Source organism: Salvelinus namaycush, chromosome 24, assembly GCF_016432855.1.
Source record: "Salvelinus namaycush isolate Seneca chromosome 24, SaNama_1.0, whole genome shotgun sequence".
NCBI lineage: Eukaryota > Metazoa > Chordata > Actinopteri > Salmoniformes > Salmonidae > Salvelinus > Salvelinus namaycush.
The window spans coordinates 12,635,173-12,659,040 of NC_052330.1; the positions used below are offsets into that span (position 1 = coordinate 12,635,173).

Below are 23,868 nucleotides of genomic sequence, written 5' to 3' on the forward strand. Positions count from 1 at the left end.
TGGCGGGTGGTGGATGGGGGGACACAATGCAGATAGCCGGTTAGCCAATGTGCGGGAGCACTGGCTGGTCGGGCCAATTTGAGGTAGTATGTACATGAATGTATAGTTAAAGTGACTATGCATATATGATAAACAGAGAGTAGCAGCAGCGTAAAAAGAGGGGTTGGGGGAGGGCACACAATGCAAATAGTCCGGGTAGCCATTTGATTACCTGTTCAGGAGTTTATGGCTTGGGGGTAAAAACTGTTGAGAAGCCTTTCTGTCCTAGACTTGGCACTCCGGTAACGCTTGCCATGCGGTAGTAAAGAGAACAGTCTATGACTGGGGTGGCTGGGGTCTTTGACAATTTTTAGGGCCTTCTTCTGACACCGCCTAGTGTAGAGGTCCTGGATGGCAGGCAGCTTAGCCCCAGTGATGTACTGGGCCGTACGCACTACCCTCTGTAGTGCCTTGCAGTTGGAGGCCGAGCAATTGCCATACCAGGCAGTGATACAACTAGTCAGGATGCTCTCGATGTTGCAGCTGTAGAACTTTTTGAGGATCTGAGGACACCATGCCAAATCTTTTTAGTTTCCTCAGGGGGAATAGGCTTTGTCGTGCCCTCTTCAAGACTGTCTTGGTGTGTTTGGACCATTCTAGTTTGTTGGAGATGTAGACACCAAGGAACTTGAAGCTCTCAACCTGCTCCACTACAGCCCCGTCGATGAGAATGGGGGCGTGCTCGGTCCTCCTTTTCCTGTAGTCCACAATCATCTCCTTAGTCTTGGTTACGTTGAGGGATAGGTTGTTATTCTGGCGCCACCCGGCCAGGTCTCTGACCTCCTCCCTATAGGCTGTCTCGTCGTTGTCGGTGATCACGCCTACCACTGTTGTGTTATCTGCAAACTTAATGATGGTGTTGGAGTCGTGCCTGGCCATGCAGTCGTGGATGAACAGGGAGTACGGGAGGGGACTGAGCACGCACCCCTGGTGGGCTCCAGTGTTGAGGATCAGCGTGGCAGATGTGTTGCTACCTACCCTCACCACCTGGGGGCGGCCCGTCAGGAAGTCCAGGATCCAGTTGCAGAGGGAGAAGTTTAGTCCCAGGATCCTTAGCTTAGTGATGAGCTTTGAGGGCACTGTGGTGTTGAACGCTGAACTGTAGTCAATGAATAGCATTCTCACATAGGTGTTCCTTTTGTCCATTTGGGAAAGGGCAGTGTGGAGTGCAATAGAGATTGCATCATCTGTGGATCTGATTTCTTATAAGCTTCCGGGTTAGAGTCCCGCACCTTGAAAACAGCAACTCTACCCTGTAGCTCGGTATGAATGTTGCCTGTAATCCATGGCTTCTGGTTGGGGTATGTGCGTACAGTCACTGTGGGGACGACGTTCTCGATGCACTTATTGATAAAGCCAGTGACTGATGTGGTGTACTCCTCAATGCCATCGGAAGAATCCCGGAACATGTTCCAGTCTGTGCTAGCAAAACAGTCCTGTAGTTTAGCATCTGCTTCATCGGACCACTTTTTTATAGACCGAGTCACTGGTGCTTCCTCCTTTAATTTTTGCTTGTAAGCAGGAATCAGGAGGATAGAGTTGTGGTTGGATTTACCAAATGGAGGGAGAGGGAGAGCTTTGTACGCGTCTCTGTGTGTGTTGTAAAGGTGATCTCGATTTTTTTACCATCTGGTTGTACATTTAACATGTTGATAGAAGTTAGGTAGAACTGAACACCAGTTTACTCTTAGTATTTCACAGCTTAATAATTCATACAACGTTGATTAACATTTGAATTGTGTCTGGGTGACAGAGAGGTGTAAAGGCATGCTTGAATGATAACTGTTAATGGCAGATGAGCACAGAAAAAGACATGAAAAGGCTAGCCTCCATCATGACAACAAAATACTGACAATAACAATATGCCAAGGGGCATATGGAAACCCACAGTCATTATACACTTGTTATCTTCTTCACTGCTTTGTATTCTCACATATATAACAAGGACAATCAGGCCCTATTTCATATAATCATAATGGACTGTTAAAGCTCAGTTAATTATATTGCACTTGGCAAGGAAAGCATAAATTATAGTCACAGGCTAACAATAGCAACGCCACTCCAGGGTCTTTTATGTTGGATTTTCTATGAGGGATAGGAGTCTGGTGTATTCAATGGTCTTTCCTTTCATGTGACTGACTGAATATAGGCAGGCGAACCGTGTGTGTGTGTGTGTGTGTGTGTGTGTGTGTGTGTGTGTGTGTGTGTGTGTGTGTGTGTGTGTGTGTGTGTGTGTGTGTGTATATGTGTCTGTCAGTGACAAAGAGGGATTGTGCTTCCTTTAAGATTGTCTGGGTTAGTTATAGGAAAGGAGCTCTCCATCTCACTCATATGCAGTAAATTAAAATGTTGTGGTTAGGCATTTTGCCAGTCACATAGCTGCCAAACTCAAACACTGTACTGTATACATAACCATATCTGTTTGTGGTTGCCAAACTTCATCACACACTTCATCTATCAATCCATTTAATAAAAAAACTATCATAATTTGTAATCATGTCACTATTGAGCCAAATTGGCACACACTGAGTCAACAGCCGCGGCTTTCAAAGGCCTTCAATGTTTGTCCTCTTGTTGTTGGAAATTTTGACTCTCACTATTGCTTCGGAGATGAGCCGCAGTGATTCAGAGTTTCTGTGCCAGAATATGCAGCGAGATTCCCCCAGATATTTACCACCAATGAGAGAAATGCCTACAATATCTGCTGCTGCTCTCCAAATACAGCCACACTGACCTGCTGCTCGCTCCGGGTTAAGACGCACACAGTTGTGGAATTCTTGGACCTCGCGTTAGTCAAAACCCATAAACTGATCGACAACATCTCACAGGACTGTGGGCAACAGGGAACAGAGAAAATGACACCGGTATTCATTCACATTCACTATGATGCACTTTCAAATTAAAGGGATTCCTCTTCGTAAAAATCATTAAGTTCTAAAAAACATGACAAAATACTGATGGTTGGATAGGAAAATAAATAGGTAAATACAGTGTACACACATGGTAGAATAGGAGCTCACTCGTGACAATACATAGCACAAAACCATGCATCAACCAAAGTTTCCAGAAAAGGTACTAATGCCACAAGGGGTTGGGGTGAAACAAACAAACAATTGCTTCTCCCATTTCTGTCACTATCAATCTAAGGTTCTAGGGTTATTGCTCTGTAATCTCGTCGTTTCCAGAGGTTAAATTCCAGCAGGGACCTGGGAGACCAGTGTATGGTTAATATATAGAGTAAGCAGGACCGGCTCCAGGCATAAGCGACATAAGCGGTCGCATAGGACCGGTAGGGGGCTCCAACTCCCCCAAAAAGGTATTTTTATTTTTAGGAACTCAGTCAGGGTCTCCTTACTGTTGAAAGTTAGAATAGTAGAATACACAAGGTGCAAGTTTGACATTTGGTTGTGCATCAGCCGTTTTTCTGTTTTGTCAGTCACTGAAAGTCACTCAATGTCAGCTAACAATTTTTAGATTGGTAAGTTCATCTAGCCAGTTATCTAAACTTGCAGTAATCATGGCGGAATACCGACCGGGCACGCGGGGCACTTCCTAAGGGGCGCTGACCTCCAGGGGGCCCCCATTGATTTTGTTAGTCCCTCTCACTCAGATATTATTAACATGACATAAGCCTTGGCATAATTGATAGAATGCAGGAAAATCCCTTGAAAACTGGCAAAATGAGTAAAACTGCATGACATTTGTTATAAAATTGCAACATTTTCTCTCCACGCCATGGCAAAATGTGTAATACTGGAGAAAACGTGCTTCAAAACTGCAACATTTTCTCTATGCCACATGACAAAATGTGTAGAATTGCAGGAAATTAACATTAAAACGGATATTTCTCTCCACCATCAAGAGGGGGGGCACCCCAAAAGAAAGGCCAAATTTCGCTTAGGGCCCCCAAAAGGCTAGAGCTAGCCTTGAGAGTAAGAGAGGAGACAGAGGCCTAGAGTTGTTCTCCATAATGACTTAAACTAACAGCAGGCCGAGACTTTGGGAGGAAGGCTCTAAGAGTGTGACAGGAGGTTTAGACATCAAATCCCAGGATTATCTCTACATCGGTCAGGTTTTTAACTGATGACTTTGAAGTTCAGTTTCTCTCCCTGAGGATCAACATCACTGATGGTGTCTTTGTTCATCATTCAGTGTAATTATACACTGAGTGTACCAAACATTAGGAACACCTTCCTTATATTGAGGTGCACCCCTTTTGCCTTCAGAACAGCCTCAGTTCATCGGGACATGGACTCTACAAGGTGTCGAAAGCGTACCAAAGGGAATGCTGGTCCATGTTGACTCCAATGCTTCCCACAGTCGTGTCAAGTTGGCTGGATGTCCTTTGGGTGGAGGACCATACTTGACACACATGGGAAACTGTTGAGCATGAAAAACCCAGCAGCATTGCAGTTCTTGAGACACTCAAACTGGTGCGCCTGGCATCTACTACCATACCCCGTTCAAAGGCACTTATTTTGTCTTGCCCATTCACCCTCTGAATGACACACATACACAATCCATGTCTCAATTGTCTCAAGGCTTAAAATCCTTCTTTAACCTGTCTCCTCCCCTTCATCTACACTGATTGAAGTGGATTTAACAGGTGACATCAATAAGGGATCACCGCTTTCACCTGGATTCACCTGGTCAGTCTGTCATGGAAAGAGCAGATGTGTATAATCAAACAATCACATCAAGATAGAACAACATAACTGTTTTGGATTTATAGTAAGTGTGATCTATTTGATTTATTTGGTTATAGTGATGGTAAAAATATTGATAAGATACTTGGAAATCAATATCTGAAATGTGATCATTTTCAACAGCTAACTTGTTTGTTTACATGAAATCCATAAAGTACAGCAGATATTTTTCCACCTGTTATTTGGTAACATGTTAACAAAGCTGTTGGTTGGCATGCCTATTTAACCTCTGTTTATCCAGATACAGCACAGAGTTTAGTAATAACAGATTAAGTAGGGACAATGAAAACAGAAATGGATGTTATAGGGGTATTTTCTACACTTTACTGCTATCATATGGACACTTCTGGAACTACACATAACTACTCAAGGAGATTCATCATTCAAGACAAACACCAACCACATCATCATTTTCACAGACAGGGGAATAAGACAGTGGTAGAGATCTTGTTGAATGAAAGATTATTTTGTTTTTACTAATAGCAAAAAAGGAGTAGCAGGTAAACATTTCTGAAAAGTATGTTTTGTGTTTAGCTGCAAATACAGATTTGTGAATGATCCCATTCAACAAAAGCTTAATCATTGGCCGTACAGGACACCTCTGAATATTGTTTTAACAGAGGTTCCAGCCGGCGGTTGTGTGCTTTGCACTCGCTACAGACACACACTCATTAAGGCACAACACAAAGACAAGATGCCAGTCAGAGGCCCATAGCGCTTTCCAATCTAACATCCTACATTACAATGTTGCTAAACGTGTCCGCTCACTGTTCTTCCCAACACTGACATCTCAAGTGGCTAAAACATATTAATGCTACCTGTACAGTTGATATTGTGATAAAAAGGCAGCTTCCTGTTTGGCCGTTGTTTATCCTTTACTACTGATATCCTTATCTCCAACAATCACTTTACTGAGCTTGTGTGTCTGGGAAGGTATGAGTAAAAAGCGAATAAAAGTACATAATAATCACTCTCCTGCATTGAAGGCAGAATATAGAGGTGAACAGTACGAGGACGGAGATTATGTTTAGAATACATCCTAGTCAGACCCCTTTTTAAACGAATATCCTGTAGAAATAAGCTTGCTTTTGTTGTACCATGATAGAATACCAACTGTCTGGATGAAGTCAGCAAAATAGAAATTTGATTCGACAGGATCAATAACCTGTAGAGGTATAAAGTCACAAAAACACATTGCATACAAAATGATATCTGAGGTGACTTGGGGGACTATGGGGCCTGCAAGCAGCACTATGATGTCATGTTAGAGGAGTGTGAGGACGTGACCCGCTGACGTACAACAGTACGACAGAGTGATGCCTGGTGTGCCTTACACATCACTGGATCTCTCAGTCTTTGGCTCACCTGGGCTACATATGGAGACTCACCGCCTAATGCAAAGTTCTGGTTAAACATTGTCCCAAAGTTTGCGTTCAACCTTCTGTTGTTTTTACACTAAAGGCCCCCGCAACTGTTGGAGGCATTATTGACTTTGTAATTAAACTGTGTTAACGTTGGGAATTTTGTAATCATTACATTTCAAGCCATCTGTTCCTGTCCATGGGCTGAAATGGATTTTCCCCCTGAGTAGCTAAAGGATAAGGCTGATAGGTGGGTAATGTTATCATTCGTTTTGGCTTTGTTTATTCATGTTGTGGAAACAAATGCTGAATAGTCTACATTAATCCATAGCCTGCGAGTGTACGTATCAACACCATACATTTAAATAAAGTGTATCGCTTTGAAATGATATCATTTTGCCACACAAATGCCCTGGTCAATCTAATGTTACTGATTATGGTTTTATTAGCTTCCATCTGCTCAAAGACTAACAAAGCTGAATTTGGACAACCTGCAAGAGAATAAAACAATCTCTGTTTCTCTAAAGGGTCACGATGTATAAACAGCTTGATCCTGCTGTGGGTCATACATGTCTATTGGTTCTAGTTTCTGGTCAACACCTTTATCCAACCATATCTCCCTCCATTGTACAATGGTGAAATCACATAATCACAGATAAAGCTCAACTTTGATCCGCTGCTTCTACAATTGTGTTTCCGGACTGTAATCTTTCTTTCCTCGCCTGGTGTGGGTCCAGTTTACCAATTAAAGGACTGTGTATTCAGAGTTTTGACACTGGGGGCTTTGAATTGTGAGATCAGAGAGACTGTTCTGTTGGATGTATTGACGACCAGCCAAACTGCCTGAAGGAGCAGAACATGAAAGCTACCTAACAAAGTGTTTCTTTCCGCCTCTCTCTCGACATGTTGATGTGTTAGTTAAGCAATAAGTTAATGTAATTTAATACATTTGAATTGAAAACAACAGTAATTTCTAAGTTCCTACCTCTCATTCGGCCATATACAGATAAGTACAAGTTTACATTTCCGACATTAATATTACACCGTAATAGGCTATAAAGGCAACTCAAATAAATAACATGGTATTTTTTTAACTTGTCATAATCAATCAAACCTGTCTTGCAGGGTTGACTGATTATGCCTCCAACAATTTCAAATTTGACACTACTCGCTTTATTCTACGGATATTTATTTACATGTTAACTTACAAAATCTCCTCTGGCCACATTAAGATTAACAGATTGAATTATATTAAAATGGTTGAATTGCAAATGATTAATTCATTCAGTTCAATAAAATATTTCACTGAACATTGAACAGCTGAGGCCTTCATCAATTTACAAAATATATATTGGCTACACAGTGTGGGGGGAGTAGTGAACTATATGTAGTTCAGCTAGTAATTGAACTACATTTTGCAGTAGCTTGGTGGTAGTTGAACTCAATTCTAATCGTGGTGTTTTTCGTAGTTCGTATGGGTGAAGTAGGCAAGAAATTCCTTTCTTTTTTGCCATCAGACCTTCCTAATTATCACTTGAAACATAGTTTTTGTGTTTAATAGGCTAAAATAAACATTCTGTTAACATCTGACGACAGAGTGATCTGTCTAGCAATTTCTATGATATTTCAGATTTAGATATAACTATTGATCACAAAGTAGTTTGGATGTAGTGAACTACTTTTTGAAAGTAACATTTTCTTAAGGGTAGCTTTAGTGTAGCTCAACTTCTTCCGGTATGAAGTAATTGGTAACTTGGTAAACTACATTTTCAGAGTAGTTTCCCCAACGCTAAGGCTACACAAGATAGATACACTGAGCATATTTCTGTCTGTGATCTGAGTCACTGTTTACAGTGACTGAGTGGTGTGGTGTGGGAGGAGCTTGAGGAGTGTTGGTGGTGGGAGGGACAGTCACAGCTCACGTTCCTCCTCCACTAGACCCCATGAACACAGTGTTGATGGGGGGCAGCGATGACATCATGTCCCGTACCTCAGATGGTACCCGGTGAGGAAGCAGTGCATCCTGGGAGTGGAACTGGGCAGGACCTCCGTACATGCAGGGTGCAGAGACCGAGGAGGGGAGGGGAGGAGCTACAGCAGAGAGAAAACAAGTAAACAAAAGAGTATCTTCAAAAAAACGAAACATTTTCTGTCATTTACTACAATCATTCTTGTCTTGCATTCATTGTTTCATCCAGGCCATTGCTACAGATTGGTAGTGAAACATTGGAGTTCCCTATCAATCCATAATTTGTCACTGACCTCCAGGTGTGTGGGAGCCCAGTGAGTCAGACTCAGTGTAGTAAGGCCCAGCCGTCTTCCTGCCCGTGTCATCCAGGATGTTGAGGGGGTTGTGTACTTCACCGTACGCTGGGACTGAGCGGATACTGCTCACACTGCTGATAACTGACACATGCTGGTCTATCATGGAACCCAGCGTCTGGCTATCCAGGTAGCTACTGTTTCCATAGTACCCTGAAAAACAGAGAGGTTCCTCTATGAGTAGAATACACATTTATGGTTCAACTTGTTTTTTTATTTACGATAATTCTTATTGTTAGGGCCCTAAATTATTTCTGACCAGGTGACATGACCATGTGATCTAACCTGGATGAACTGACTAGTGAGGCCACGAAGTCTAGAAAAAATCAGGGCCCATTTTCTGATAATTCAATGGAGAAGACTTAGGTGTAGTCATTCATACCATTGTGTCCTGCTGCTGAGTAGGCAGGCTCCTGACAGCCACTACTGTTTAACCCACTCCCATCAAAGTTGTATCCTACAGAGTCCAGTAGCTCAACCCCCTGAGTCTCCATCCCAGGATCAGGGACTGTGCTGTAATTGGAGGTGTGTCTGGAGCTGTAGAGGGACACTGCACAGCTGCTGTCGAAGTAGTCTTTGGCCAGGTGCTGTTCACTGAATGACGGGTAGTGGCTGCTGTCAGAGCGGGTGTGGTAGGCCGGGGCCTGGGCGTGTGTCACAGCCTGGTAGTTGGAGGTGGTGGGGTAGTAGCTGGGGCTGCTGGGAGGGAGGCTCTGGTACATGGTGTCTGGGAAGGCTTGGCAGGAGATGTGGGGCTGGATGGTGGTGCAGGCGCTCTGGGGTCTGATGGCCATGGTGCCCTGGTTGATGACACTGCCCCTGTTCACCATGGCTGGGGAGATGGGAGGGGTCATCAGAGGGCCACTGTTCTGAGAAAAGTAAATTTGTCCTGGGGGCACAGAGGAAAGTGACCAAGATTTTAGACAACACAATAGGAACCTTTACTACGAATGAGCAGTTGTCACACAAGTTTACATTTTATGTTAAACCAATGAAAGTATGAACAAAGCTAACATACAACGGGGCAAATTAAATTCAGAAACAAGTGACAAAATGAGTCATGTCACCCTTAAAAACATATTTGCACCTGATAGGCAGAATCCATCGGTTTCAGAGCCCTGGTAGATGGCCATGTTTGCTCCCAGCGCCTGCTGATGATTGGCTGACAGGGTCATGTATGCGTGTTCTGAGAGGGACTCGTTCTTCACAGACAGATCACTGGACACCGCACTGGGCTTGTTACGGTTGGCTAGGAAACAGGAGCTGGGGGAGGCAGTGAATGCCGCCTTGCTGGCATCTGAAAATAATCATAACAACGCATCTCAATGATCCTACATCCTCCATTATTTCTCCATACTGCTCCATAAAAACTGATAGCATTAATATGAAACGCAATAACAACTTAATAATGAAAAAGAACAATCAGAGTTATACGTATAATTAGATAGTCTATGTATGTTATGTAATTGCTTACCTGCATTTCCCATGTACTTATCTAGGAGATTCTGAAGGTCTTGTTCTTTGTTGTTGTTGAATTGTGTCTCAATAGCCAGTAGGATATACTCATCCAGCAGCATGCGGATGAGATGGAACGAACCTGGGATAATAAAAAACACATCTCTTACTGTCCTAGTTCCCCACCAGAAATCTAATCTGGTTTCGATGTCACTATCATGACTTGATACTCAGCCAATCGCTAACAGCCTTCACCTTACAAACTGTGACAAGGCTCCAAAGACTATTCTGTGCACCAATTTGCAGGTGCTGAGGGTTTGACCTGACCAGCTCCAGAGATCTGCTTTCCCCTAGGCTTTCATCTCACCAGGCATGCTGTTTGACTTGTAGGGTCATGTGATTGTCCCCCAGTCTATTTGACTTGTGTTTGGTGATAGAGCCGCCAAATGGGGGTGAGGAAGGTGCATGGGAGAGGTCTGTCTTAAAACACAGTGCACACGACCGAGTGATAATGCTTTCTTTACCTGGGGCCAGGCCATTATAATTTATGGCTCATTGTAGCATTCTGTTCAGAGCCGGCCGAAAAGACATATGTGTTTGCGTCTGACGTAGTGACGGACCGTGTATCATTTAGACTCAGTAATAATGGGAGAGTCTGAATTTAAAATACAAATAGAGAAGTTTACAGCATTTCCTACATGTTGTAGTTGTTACATGGATATACAGGTTACCAGGGGAACTGTTAGAGGGACGAAGTCATTTCTTACCAAAACTGGTGGCGTTGTTCAACGTGAGGGTGTGCATAACGCGTGCTCCAAAGAAACTCCACTTGAGGATGAAGTCCTGAGCTCTCTTCTTTATAGACCGTCCATTCTGCTTCCCAGGCCGGAGAGAAAGGAACAAACAGATTGGATGTCAACATCCAATCTGACAACCCCAATCTTAGATTTGAAATGGGGACAACGTACCTTTATGACTTTCTGCTCCACAACAGTGTCCAGCCACTCGATAAAGGATTCCACAGTGGCATTCTTCTTCAGTAGGTCTTTCAGCTCTTGGAACACTGTTATTGAGTCATCTAGCAAACATGACGAGAAAGCAAATTAACATTGTTTACAGGAATTAACCTGGCAGGGTTTTCCATGTACAATGCAAATGTTCTACTCACATTCAGAGTAGAGGTCAGAGTCTTGGTCTCCACTTGAGATGGTGAGAAGGGCTTGTGACCCTATGCTGTTCAAATCCACTTTATCTATATCCACCACCATTGAGTTCACCACATTCTGGTCAAAAAGAGCTGGTCTTGCAATCTGTTGTGAGAAAATAAAATGACCAAAATAACCAAAATTAGCGTCTGGATTCAATCTGTTTCGTCGAAGTTCAGCGGTATAGTGCGCTTGAAATGTAAAGGTAATTTAAAATTGAGCCGACATATGCAGCGTTTACCGTAATTGCAGTCTCCGCAAACGCGGAAACATTGCCTTTAAATTTCTATCACGCTGTAACGCCAACATTCAGCGCTACAGACAGAATCAAGCCCTAGGACTTTCTGTTTATATATACAATTTAAATTTCTTAGAGTCATAATAAGATATCCTATATAGATATATTTTAGACACTTTTAAATGTCTTTGTAAAGTTAACACAATGATATTTATATTCCTCCCGTGCTGTAATATAGTGCTTTACCTGGGCAAGGTGTAAGAAGGAGGTCTGACGCTTTAGAGAGGACACAAATCTGCGTGCGATCTGGAGCTTCTTCTCTGAGAGGCATTCTGGGAGGTTTTCCAGAGAAGACACCATCCAGTGTTCCCAGTGCTTGGCAAAGTTACGGATGTCTGCCAGGAGACTGCAAACAGGATAATCTTTATACACAACAATACGTCACCTGGAGAGATGGCAGTATCTTATTACCGTTAATTTCATACAGCATAAACCTTACAGCAAATCTTGTGTTTAGATGAGCAAAATACGAATGATGAAAGATGAAAATACTCTACCTTTCAGGCATCTCCTGCATCGTAGCAGGGATCAGGACATCTGTCAGAACCTGAAAAACACCAAATGGATAGTACAACCTGTCCAGTTGAGGTAGGAGTCCTTCAACAACTAATGAGGATGCTGCTCTATGATTCTGGAAAAACACCCACCTTATATAGTATAGAGTCACACACACATAAGATGTCCACGATAATGGTGTTCTCCAGCAGGGGTAAGAGGTGGTCGGGCATTCCTTGCCAGAAATGCATCAGGAAATTCTGTATCTGAAACATTGTAAATAGAGTCAGGAGACAATTCGTCAGACGTGGCTACAACATCTTATGTCTTGTTTTGGTATAGAATACCTCTTCGAAGTTGACATTGATGGCATTGTCCAGGATGCACTGACAATGTGTTTTGTACATCACGATGAGCGTGTCCACCTATTGGACATGTGAAGATAATCCATAATGGTTACAGGTGTTTTTGCAGAGGATACTGTACTGTATGTAATCAGCAAATCTTGATGGCAAAGAAAGCTGAAGTACTGATGAAAATAATACAACAAACCTTCTCTTTAGAGATGGAACTTTGAAGCACTAGATGCTGTGGACTTGGGAATTCTGGAAGCAAAGTTCCTGTTTTGGAACTGAGGGAGTATTTCCGAGTGAACCCTCCCTATTAAATAGAGGAATATCAAACTGTATGAATATTTTGACCTTGTAGTCTTGACTACAGTTTGAATGTATTAGAAAACATGATTCATGTCTGTAATATCGCACATCAAAATGCATTTAAAAATATATATATTATAAATATATATGTCAATCTTACCTCATTCTTGAGTTTGCTCCCTGAAAATCTACAATCAGATACTAAATCAGACTGATGTTAAATCCCAAACTATCACAACAATTACAAACATTTTACTTATTCTATAAAGAACATTACAGATTGATCAGAACAATGCTACAGAGCAAAACCTGGGAATGATCTTACCTCGTCAAGCCTTTTCCTGAGTACACCAAGTTATAATAGGCACTGCTCTCTTTGATGCCAATCCCGTAATAATGATATCTGTTAAATATCAACAAAATTAAGCATTTTATATTGAGACAGATCAGATCACTACAACAAGAAATCTTTTGAAAATAATATTTTCCACTATATCTTACTTTGAATGACCTCGGGTCCCAAGTCTTCTTGTTGTAAGAAGTGGAAATTTCTGCCTAATTGTCTAATATGCACAGAGAACGATACAAAAAAACATAATAGCTTTTTTCCACCACAATTATTACTATGTTGTACTTACAGTATCTATAACATCTACCACAAACTACGACCTATCCAGACTTCAGCCCACCACCTCAACTACAAGACATTACTCATCTCACCTTGCCAAATGTAGCAGCACAGGCTGGATCCAGTTTCTCCTTCCTACAGAAGTCTAGGTAGTGAGCGTACAGGATGCAACGCGGCAGACAAACCCCTTCACAAACAGTGTAGTTTTCATCCAGCCTAGGGAACAAGCAGTCACAGAAATCCATGTGAAATCAATCACCAACAAGAAAAGAAACATTAACATTTGTAAGAAGGATTGTTATTATACAAGTGCATCACAACACAAGCTATATTATAGATTTCCATAGGTTGTGACTTTGGAATACTACCATTGAAGGGTCAAATGAGTCTGTTTCTTCTTGTCCTTGATGATCTGAGTGATGCTTTTCCTCGGGGTCATCTGGTTGAAAGCCAAATCTTTAGAATACTCCAGGAGGTCCTGGTCCTCCTCAGAAGATGGGGTCTCATTGCTGTCATCTGCTTCTGACAGGGTTGTGGGGGAGAAAACAGTCATGAGGTGAAATATATATTTGAGTAGTTAAGGGCCATGACACCTTTCCAGATTGGTAAGTGGCTAAATTAACCATACAATTAGAAATAAGTACTCCCTAGACAGGATTTTCAAGACTCATCAAAATGAACAAAGCAGAGAAAATGTTATTTTTGTTCAACTGGGTCAGATTGAGTAGATTGTTTTTATGTGGTAAATAATACATAATTTTATTCTAGCCTACCCAAAAAACAATGAAAGAAGTATATTTTAGGGCAGGCATATTTCAACAAAAAATATCCTACAATTTAATGCAGCACAAACTGTAATAGTTGACATCGACAATTAGGGCTCTTGTTTTGGATGTTATTCTTGTATGACTCTTGGGGGAAGAGGGAACCTCTCAGTCTATGTGTAGGCCTATTAATCCGACTTTATTCCTCACCTGATTTAATTCCCAAATCACCTTCCTCGTCTAACTTTGAGATTGAATGTCCATGGAAAGCACGGCGTAATTTTTCGTTAGATAAGGTGATGTGCATGAGCTCCTCGGATGCACTGCAGAATGTATTGGTTGATGGTGAATGAACATGAAGAAATTGTCCATCCTGGATCGGGCTTCCTGTATTCCGTTTCATAGGCATGTTAAATGCTAAATAAAAAGTGAAAGTAAAAGAAAACAAATGCAAAATAGTTGAAATCAAACATTTAAATGCATGTGTTAGAAAATGTACACATTGTCTTCGGGGGGGGAACTATCCTATCCTCACAAATAAAATCCAAAAAATAAATTACTTTCCCCCCAATTTGATCCTCTCATAATAGGACAAGGAAACTGCCCACACTGCAAGGTCAAACGTTTTCTTTAGCCATTTTCTCTTGGAATAAGATAATAAAAAATATTTTCTTGTAATAGAAAAGGTAAAGTGTAGTTCTGTAGTCTCTCTCTTACTCTGGTACTACCTTCCAGAGTCAATTAAACCTGTGCTGTGGTTTAACAACGACGTCACACTGGTGATTGCCTAGGTATTCATTTATCATATTTGCAGAGGACGGGGGCTGATTCAGTCTATCAATGATTAACTAAAAAAACATCATCTCTCCTTGGTCTGCTGTAGCCTAGGTTTGCACTCAGCCAGCCCAGCCTGCCAGGGCGTCATGGCATAAGCAGATATGTTTTCTATAACTAGTAGGCCTCATTGAAAATGATAGAATGTACAGCAGTGTATTTGTCTACACATAATTATTATTTCCCATAGGCATATGCGAAATACCTAAATGCAACAGGTTCGGAGCAACAAGTAGGCCGCCCTAAACACATAAATTAGGCCTAGTTGTTCCAGGCAGGGTGATTATGGCAACTGCTACACGGAATGTCCCCCTCTAGTGTAGACAAGCCATTAGTTTTTCTTTTGCGCTTAAATTATATCTGAACACAAGAAATATGTTTCTAATCTGAAATGTCATGAAATACCATAGAATTGTATCTACTATTTTCAGGGCAAAATCTTACCTAATTTCCCATCATTTCTCTAAGGGGAGAAAGTTCTAAATTACCCGATGCAGCAGGTGGCAGGAAGTTAGATTTTTCTCCATCCTTTTTACGGTCACGGCTGTTGGCTGCTGCTCCGAAGTTGGAAGTGTCTTCTTTGAAACGAAGGTACAGTAATTTCTAGCAACAAAAACGTAGCAGCCAACGTGTTATTTGTCACTGAATTATCTTGTTTATTTTAGCTACCTGTCAGCTTCCATGTGTAGTAGTTGTGTAATTTAGCTAGCTGGCTAATTTCCATGCGGAGAATGGTTAACGTTTGCTCGCTAGCTAACGTTAGCTAGTGAATGAAATTGGAAGGTGTCTCGAGCACAGACAAAGATTTTACAGTAACTATTGTCTAAGCTTCTAATAGTAGCTATATTCGTAGCCATATCTAAAGTAATGTTTGACTTTGGGAATTACATTCGATGTGTTAGTTGGTTAGTTATACTGCTCATCATGACACGCATATGAGGTCGATGTATAGCACCAGCTAACGTTTACACTACATGACCAAAAGTATGTGGACACCTGCTCGTCGAACAGCTCATTCCATTAATATGGCGTTTGTGCCCCGTTTGCTGCTATAACAGCCTCCACTCTTGTGGGGAGGCTTTCCACTAGATGTTGGAACCAGTAGACTATTATTATTATTCTTTAATTTTTTCTATTATAGTACATTGGATGCCTGTCATTCATATTCCATTCACCCAGTTCAATGTAACATCGATAGGTGTAGGGTACTACATGATACTCACATTTTCCCTATACTCATCTTGAGGTTGCTATAACCTAGCAGAGCATGTGAGCGGAGTTGAGTGGTTGGAAATCCCCTCTCCATGGTGCGCACTGCTCTGGTGCTCCATGTCCTTTCCTACAGCTCCGCTAAAAACCGCTCCACACTTACAGAGAAAAAAAACTCCCGCTCCAAATTCGATCCATTCATTCAAATCACAATTTAACCAACAGCCATCTATTTTTTTGTGACTACCTGGACCTAACAATTGTTTTACGTATTGAAACCAAACCATATGTATTTGAATGACAAGTATTTTAATAAACATGAAAATGTGAATGTAAGAAGCGAACATAATTTCAAATAGGCTACATGTCATGTTTAACAGCATATAAACACTCTAAATAGGTCAAGAGCCAGACAGGGAGCCTAAGAAGAAACATGTATTATTTAGGCTGTATTATTTCAAGTCTATAGCCTACTAAGAAGTACATTGTGAAGCATTTGCGAGTGCGACAAAATAGGTGGGTAGGGACATTAAGCCACAGCGTAAACAACGTTTTATTAAATCATTATAGTTTATAAATTGAGCATATAGGGTGTGATTTAAAATTGCTCATATAGGCTGTGACTTAAAATTGCGCATATAGGCTGTGACTTAGAATTAAATAAAAATGACTTATTAGTGCCTTTTGAATTCATTTTTAGAAACACGAGTTTGGGCAGTCTGTGGCTTCATGCTCTTGACAGTGCCTGGAGAACCAGCCAGCAGCAGAGAATATCCTCTCCACACTTGCAGAGCCACTGGGAATGCTAAACACCTTTTTGTCCACTCTTGCCAGGCTGGGCAGAGTTTTTTGTTGTTGGTAGGCCTAAAGGTTTTTAGGCAAAATTACCTAATCAAAACGGAAAGTTCACACATTCAAAGAACATGCCAGATCTATTGGGCCAACATCAATTATGGCCGATTGTATAGGTAATAGATCGAAAATGAAGAACGTTTGAGATCTGATTTTTAGTTTATGAATACTTCGCTACAATGACACACTTAGTTATCTACCCACCTCATTCCTTTCTTTTAGCATGTGCAAGTAGTAAGTACACCATCATACTTTTGTGATCCTTGTCTTTTCAGATTCCACAATGATTCTTTAGTTGTGGACACTACATAACGGCACTCCATCTCTTGCTCTTTGGCCTCATCTTTGTAAGTTACCTTGATTTAGCACCTGTGTTTTATCAGTTTCTTAATAAAAATATTTAGCAAACTCCATTACAGTTGCTAAAGCAAGGGGCTATAGCAGCACACAAGTAGACTACAAATGCATGCTGGGGGTTTGGCACTCCCTAAGCTCTTGAAGTGAACTCTACTGGAGCGAAATTGGAGTGGGCGAGAAGGCAACATAGGTGCGCACAGGTCAAGATAAGACTGAGGTGACAGTGACACATTGAATACCGCCTTGCACACTCTTGCCTGCATCTAGGTGATCTTGAGTGTAATCATTAGTCCAACAGTTGCAAACGAGAGTTTCTATTGTACAAATTCAGATATGTTTATCCCCGTTTCGTTCTGTTTGCTTCCGTTTAAGAAACATTTTTCAACAGAATCGGCGGAATGAATACACCCCTGATCACTCTAAACACAGTTCACTTTCATAGCTGCCACGTTGTATTCCTTCTCATGTCTATGCGCTCTCCTCTCACTTTTTCCCTTCGTTTGTGGACCTCAATGCACAACACATCAGCTGTATGTGACCAGGTGAAAAAAACTTTTCAAACCATATCATAACCGCTACACACATAGTTGCACTACATAGTTGTCACCATATTAGCTAAAGTAACGTCATAGTCAACATAGCTAATAGAACTAATGTGTTAGTAAACCCGCTGCAATCATGCAGTAACGTTAGTGTATAGTCAGTAGGCACTTTAACAGTTACACCGGTGGCAATAAATTAGTAAAGCCAAAGAGTACTGTTGAGGCTACTGTAGACTTTAATTTTAAAACGTTGTGTTTTAATAAATTATTTGGTGACGTGAATATATTTAGTATAGTTTTACCTAAAAAGGATAACTTTTAATGTTTTACAGTTTTTATGAAATTCACTGAGGATGGTCCTGCTCCTCTGAGCCTCCACTGGTTGGAACATTGCTGCAGAGACTTGCTTCGTTTCAGCCACGAGCATTAGTGAGGTATGGTACTGACATTGGGCGATTAGACCTGGCTCGCAGTCAGCGTTCCAATTCATCCCAAAGGTGTTTGATGGAGTTGAGATCAGGGCTCTGTGCAGGCCAGAACAAGTTCTTCCACACTGATCTCGACAAACCATTTCTGCATGGATCTCGCTTTGTGCACGGGGGCATTGTCATGCTGAAACAGTGAAGGGCCTTCCCCAAACTGTTGCCACAAAGTTGAAAGCACAGAATTGTCTAGAATGTCATTGTATGCTATAGCGTTAAGATTTCCCTTCACTGGAACTAAGGGTCTAACCCGAACCATGAAAAACAGCCACAGACCATTATTCCTCCTCCACCAAACTTTATAGTTGGCACTATGCATTGGGGCAGGTAGTGTCTCCTGGCATCCGCCAAACCCAGATTTGTCTGTCGGACTGCCAGATGGTGAAGAGTGATTCATCACTCCAAAAGAACGCATTTCCACTGCTCCAGAGTCCAATGGCGGAGAGCTTTACACCACTCCAACTGACGCTTGGCATTGCTTATGGTGATCTTAGTCTTGTGTGCGGCTGCTCGGCCATGGAAACTCATTTCATGGAAACCCATTTCATGAAGCCCTCGACGAACAGTGCTGACGTTGCTTCCAGAAGCAGTTTCGAACTCGATAGTGAGTGTTGCAACCGAGGACAGACGATTTTTACATGCAACGCACTTCAGCACTCGGCGGTCCCATTCAGTGAGCTTGTGTGGCCTACCACTTCGCGGCTGAGACATTTTTGCTATTAGACATTTCCACTTCACATTTCTACTTTACAATAACAGCACTTACAGTTGACCGGACAAGCTCTAGCAGGGCAGAAATTTGACGAACTGACTTCTTGGAAATGTGGCATCCTATGACGGTGCCACGTTGAAAGTCACTGAGCTCTTCAGTAAGACCATACTACTTCCAGTGCGTGTCTATGGAGATTGCATGGCTGTGTTCTCGATTGTATACACCTGTCACCAATGGGTGTGGCTGAATCCACTCATTTGAAGAGGTGTCCACATACTTCTGTATACAGTGCACTCAAAGTATTTTCCACATTTTGTTACGTTACAGGCTTATTCTAAAATTGATTAAATAAAAACAATTCCTCATCAATCTACACACACTACCCCATAATGACAAAGCAAAAATATATAGTACAGTACCAGTCAACAGTTTGGACACCTACTCATTCAAGGGTTTTAATTTAGTTTTACTATTTTCTACATTGTAAAATAATAGTGAAGACATCAAAACTATGAAATAACACACATGGAATCATGTATTAACCAAAAAATAAGTTATTTTAGATTCTTCAAAGTAGCAACCCTTTGCCTTGACCGCTTTGCTCACAATTTATATTCTCTCAACCAGCTTAACCTGGAATGCTTTTCCAACGGTCTTGAAGGAGTTCCCACATGCTAAGCACTTGTTGGATGCTTTTCCTTCAGTCAGTGGTCCAACTCATACCAATCCATCTCAATTGGGTTGAGATTGGGTGATTGTGGAGGCCAGGTCATCTGATGCAGCACTCCATCACTCTCCTTCTTGGTCAAATCACCCTTACACAGCCTGGAGGTGTGTTGGGTCAGTGTCCTGTTGAAAAACAAATGATAGTCCCACTAAGCGCAAACCAGATGGGATGGCGTATTGCTGCAGAATGCTGTGGTAGCCATGCTGGTTGTGTGCCTTGAATTCTAAATAAATCAGTGTCACCAGCAAAGCACCATCACCACACCTCCTCCATGCTTCACGTTGGGAACCATATATGCAGAGATCATCCGTTCACCTACTCTGCATCTCATAAAGACACGCCGGTTGGAACCAAAAATCTCATATTTGGAATCATCAGACCAAAGGACAGATTTCCACCAGTCTAATGTCCATTGCTCGTGTTTCTTGGCCCAAGCAAGTCTCTTCTTATTGGTGTCCTTTTAGATGTGGTTTCTTTGCAGCAATTTGACCATGAAGGCCTGATTTCATGCAGTCTCCTCTGAACAGTTGACGTTGAGATGTGTCTGTTACTTGAACTCTGTGTAGCATTTATTTGGGCTGCAATCAGAGGTGAAGTTAACTCTAATGAGCTTATCCTTTGCAGCAGAGAACTCTGGTTCTTCCTTTCCTGTGGCAGTCCTCATGAGTGCCAGTTTCATCATAGCGCTTGATGGTTTTTGCGACTACACTTGAAGAAACTTTCAAAGTTCTTGAAATGTTCCGGGTTGACTGACCTTCATGTCTTGACTGTTTCTCTTTGCTTATTTGAGCTGTTCTTGCCATAATTTGGACTTGTTCTTTTACCAAATAGGGCTATCTTCTGTATACCACCCCTACCATGTCACAACACAACTGATTGGCTCAAACGCATTAAGAAGGAAAGAAATTCCACAAATGAACTTTTAACAGGGTGCTGAAGGTGTCCTGGAGGGCAGGTGGTTTTCCCCCAGGTGATGTGTTGTGCAGACAGCACCACCCTCTGGAGAGCCCTGCGGTTGTGGGCGGTGCAGTTGCCGTACCAGGCGGTGATATAGCCCGACAGGATGCTCTCAATTGTGCGTCTGTAAAAGTTTGAGGGTTTTAGGTGACAAGCCAAATGTTGCTGCGTCGTCTTCACCACACTCTGTGTGGGTGGACCATTTCAGTTTGTCAGTGATGTGTACCCTGAGGAACTGAACTTTCCACCTTCTCCACTGTTGTCCCGTCTGTGGATAGCGGGAGTGCTCCCTCAGCTGTTTCCTGAAGTCCACGATCATCTCCTTTGTTTTGTTGACGTTGAGATGTAATTTTCCTGACACCACACTCCGAGAGCCCTCACCTCCTCCCTGTTATTCTGTCTCGTTATTGTGGGTAATCAAGCCTACTACTGTTGTCGTTTGCAAACTTGATTGAGTTGGAGGTGTGCATGGCCACGCAGTCATGGGTGAACAGGGAGTACAGGAGGGGGCTGAGCACGCACCATTGTGGGGCCCCAGTGTTGAGGATCAGCGAAGTGGAGATGTTTCCTACCTTCACCACCTGGGTGCGGCCTGTCAGGAAGGCCAGGACCCAATTGCACAGGGTGGGGTTGAGACCCAGAGAGATCCTTGATGAAAACCTACTCCAGAGCGCTCAGGACCTCCGACTGACGAAGGTTCACCTTCCAACAGGACAACGACCCTAAGCGCACAGCCAAGACAATGCAGGAGTGGCTTCGGGACAAGTCTCTGAATGTCCTTGAGTGTCCCAGCCAGAGCCCGGACTTGAAACCGATCGACCGTCTCTGGAGAATGGGAGAAACTCCCCAAATACAGGTGTGCCAAGCTTGTAGCGTCATACCCGAGAAGACTCAAGGCTGTAATCGCTGCCAAAGGTGCTTCAACAAAGTACTGAGTAAAGGGTCTGAATACTTGTGATATTATTATATATATTTTTTTTAAATTTGCAAGTATTTCTAAAAACCTGTTTTTGCATTGTCATTATGGGGTATTGTGTGTGTGTGTAGCTTGATGAGGGGAAAACGTCATTTTATCAATTTTAGAATAAGGCTGTAACATAACAACAGGTGGAAAAAGTCGAGGGGTCTGAATACTTTCCGAATGCACTGTGTATCTAACTAGCTAGATAATGGCAGCTATCTAAGTGGCTAAATCATTTGCTGTAAATGCATGCATCTTCAGATCTTCGGGTCTGACTTGTTCATTCTAAGCACAATGCACCCCCTTAGTAGGTACACACATTTTGTAGACTTATTAGCTACATCATCCTAGACGAATTAACCAAACAGAAGTGTTATGCAATTTCTAAATGAAGTTTTTCCTCCTAGTCACTCGGGATAACGCTCCGCTTCATGATGAACCCCCTCTGTGATGAAGTGAATTTTAGCTAGCTGAAGACTTAAAGGTAAGATTACTATTTTTTTATTGAGAACCTGGTTAACTAAATGGTAGCATCATTTCAGGAGTTGTATATCTATGTTTGATGAGTTGAAGTGCATGCCTAGTTGTATTAGTAGAAATTCTGGAATGGCATACAATATGCTATTTTTCCTCAAAGAAAGCTGACAGCCACATTTTAGCCTCTTCCTTGATTTGATATTATGTATAATAATTTAATGTTTTTGTTTGTTTTCTTTTAGGAAGGTTCCGCTCTGTCGCAATGTTGTTGAGAATGACTTCAGAAAATAGAAAGTATGTAGAAAATGATTGAACAATACCCACGTTAGCCAACATTATGATGTAGATGCAAATGCTGAGATATAGTTAATGATGCCAACCACCGTGGTATGACTTAATATAACCAAGCCCTGAATTTATATCATTAGGGCAAGCGCGCGTGCTCACACACACGCGCATGGGTTTTAGGTCACAAGCTTGTTGAAGTATAAAGGGGGTCGTGAAAGTGCATTCGTCTTTTCAATTCAAGCCTATGCAGTCTTGACTCTATAACCCTCAATACAGATGGGCTACATGTCCAGAACTTGAGATTTTGAAGCATTTGTGTAAAGATTGTCTTCCACAACTTATTGTGGTGATTGGTGACACGAAAAAGATTCAAAGAGTTGTAAATAGACACAATGTCGAGTAAATGGTGTAGGGATGCAGTTTGAGTGTTTAAGTATTAGCGAGTTGGATTATAATGCTAACCAATAAAGTGTATTTGTAAGCACAACCCTCATTTCTTATGACTGGAGTAAATGTAATAATCATGGTTTAGAATGTAATAATTGTTCAAAGTGTCTCATTGAACGGCCCTGTACACACATTGTCATCATAGTAGAGTATTCATCAAAGCCATGGTATACACTAGTAAATCAATTGTAATATTTTACCTCATGTTAACTCGTTTCATTATGAATAGCTCAAACATCAACAACAAAAAAAGTAAGATGTCCACAGAATTGTTATGATTTATTATAGTTAACTCCTCAGTGATCCCCTTTCATCTCACCACCAGTTTTACCTACGACCATAATACACATATTTACACCTGAACTATAATACTCAGAATGCATGTGCTGTTGGATATGTTTTGATATAGATAAAATACTAGAATCAAGATCAGTTACAAAAAAAATCAGAATTAGGCCTAAGCATCAATAAATATTCCAAACGCGTAAGTAATAAAGGCTATTTTTGTTCCAGACCTCGGGAGGATTCAAGTTTTCCTGCACCATGTGCTCTGTGGCCTGTGGACCTACAGTTAACGCATGTGAGCTGCAACCCAGGAGATACACTGGTGCACTTCCAGGGCCAATATCGCACAATATGTGAACTGGACTATAACATACTGCAAGTGGAAATACAGAATGCACAGAAAACAAAGATGGCGGTGGAAGTGGGGGAGTTCTGTTTGGTGGAGGATGTCCTATCTACCCGGTGGTACAGAGGAAGGGTTCAGAACAAACAGAAAGAATTGTTTGACGTGTTCCTCATAGACCATGGGAATGTTCTGAGTGTTGATGCCAGCCATTTGGCCACAGCTTTGGATGAGCTCTTCATGCTTCCTCCCAAAATCATCTGTGGTTTCTTTGCAAATGTGTTACCATTGAGAGAAAATTGGGATTCTTTTTCAGAGACGTATTTTGCTTCCTTAATTGGAAGTCATGTCAAAGGATACATCCAAGCCTTTCTTCCTCACAAAGTCCTCATACTAGAAGCCCCAGATATCAACAAGGATCTCTTTAGGCTGAGCTTAGGGAAACATGTGGACACAGACACATTCC

The 23,868-nt window shown here is 41.8% G+C and overlaps 1 protein-coding gene across 1 annotated transcript; it reads right to left on the reverse strand.

Moving 5' to 3' along the window:
* Positions 1-8,024: 8,024 nt before the first annotated feature.
* Positions 8,025-20,920, reverse strand: LOC120019288 (DNA-binding protein RFX6-like). Its single transcript, XM_038962595.1, has 19 exons — positions 20,782-20,920; positions 13,534-13,687; positions 13,258-13,381; positions 13,039-13,100; positions 12,863-12,940; positions 12,698-12,725; positions 12,434-12,541; positions 12,229-12,306; positions 12,034-12,147; positions 11,884-11,933; positions 11,573-11,732; positions 11,052-11,193; positions 10,852-10,961; positions 10,651-10,759; positions 9,903-10,025; positions 9,516-9,725; positions 8,811-9,317; positions 8,369-8,581; positions 8,025-8,233 (listed from the first exon to the last, which is right to left on the reverse strand). Exons 1-19 carry the CDS (start codon positions 20,918-20,920, stop codon positions 8,025-8,027), a joined length of 2,718 nt encoding a protein of 905 aa, XP_038818523.1.
* Between the last annotated feature and the right edge of the window lie 2,948 nt (positions 20,921-23,868).

Coding starts and splice junctions, on each gene's coding strand:
- LOC120019288 (XM_038962595.1), bottom strand. CDS start 20,920: ATGATCGTGGACTTCAGGAAACAGCTGAGGGAGCACTCCCGCTATCCA. Junction 12,542..12,697: donor GGAGCAAACTCAAGAATGAG/GTAAGATTGACA, acceptor TCTATTTAATAG/GGAGGGTTCACTCGGAAATA. Junction 11,934..12,033: donor GTGACTCTATACTATATAAG/GTGGGTGTTTTT, acceptor GGTGTTTTTCAG/GTTCTGACAGATGTCCTGAT.